The following is a 931-nucleotide window of genomic DNA, read 5'->3' as shown; positions in this document are numbered from 1 at the left end:
CCAATCGTTGTTGTGCCGGAACGCATGCGGTTGGCTGCTCTGTCTGGTCAGCGACGAGGGCTTGAAACAGCACGGCCACCTAACAGTTCTCAGACGTCGTTTGCAGAGGAAACTTCTCAGTCTCGACTTCATCGGCGTCGTTAGGCTTCTTCTCTTTCTTCTTCTTGTTGGGCTTCTCTTCTCCCTCTGGGCCAACCGCTTCAGTGTCAGCCGCCTCTGTCTTGGGTTTCTTTTTCTTTCCTTTGGGCTTCTTTGCTTTCTTAGGTTCCTTGTCGATATCACCGACGAACCGTTCTGCGTCAGGCACTTCAGTGTCGAGTGCACCTTCCGACTCGTCGACAACTTGAAGTTCTGAGTAATTCACGGCCATGTCTTCTTTAACGCCTTCATTGCTGCGTCGCTCTTTAGTTTTCGTGGAATTCCGCGGTGGTGCGAGATAGCTTTCGAGCTCACTCTCCTCGATATCACTGGCCTTTAACATGTAGTAGTATCGAGTTACCCCAAACATATTCGTGCGTTCTTCCTCGGTCAAACTGTACTCGTATTCTCTCATCTTAGAATAGAACTCTCCTGCTATTCGCTTCATGATCTCGCCCTTTAGTTTACGCACAGCGTCATTACCCCCGAAGCTCTCACTTGGTACGTGCGAATACGTGGTTAAGACCTTGTGAGCTAAAACTCGAACAAATTGATACAACGATGCAGCAGACCTTGGCGATTTGTTCGTGACTTGCCCGACAGTTGTAAACTATTTATTCCATGTGGTATACGAAACTCCGACATACCTTTCGGCACCGATATCACCACCTTGAAGTCTTTGCTCTTCATGGCTTGGGATTTGGTATAGGCGGACGTGGAACACACATCCAACTTCTTCGGGATAATCTGCATACGCACAGTTGCCTTCAAAAACGTGCAGTCACTTGTGTCC

At 48.7% G+C, this 931-nt stretch overlaps 1 protein-coding gene across 1 annotated transcript; it reads right to left on the bottom strand.

The window, feature by feature from the left end:
• Window positions 1-79: 79 nt before the first annotated feature.
• Window positions 80-891, bottom strand: GNI_227570 (hypothetical protein; the record flags this gene model as incomplete). The annotated part of the gene is made up of 2 exons (XM_011135645.1): window positions 80-672; window positions 786-891. The coding sequence occupies 2 exons, from the start codon at window positions 889-891 to the stop codon at window positions 80-82; spliced, it is 699 nt and encodes a 232-aa protein (XP_011133947.1).
• Window positions 892-931: the final 40 nt, after the last annotated feature.

Source organism: Gregarina niphandrodes (assembly GCF_000223845.1).
Source record: "Gregarina niphandrodes unplaced genomic scaffold scaffold00227, whole genome shotgun sequence".
NCBI lineage: Eukaryota > Apicomplexa > Conoidasida > Eugregarinorida > Gregarinidae > Gregarina > Gregarina niphandrodes.
The sequence above is the reverse complement of the archived record's forward strand: the minus strand, read 5'-3'. Positions and strand labels throughout refer to the sequence as shown.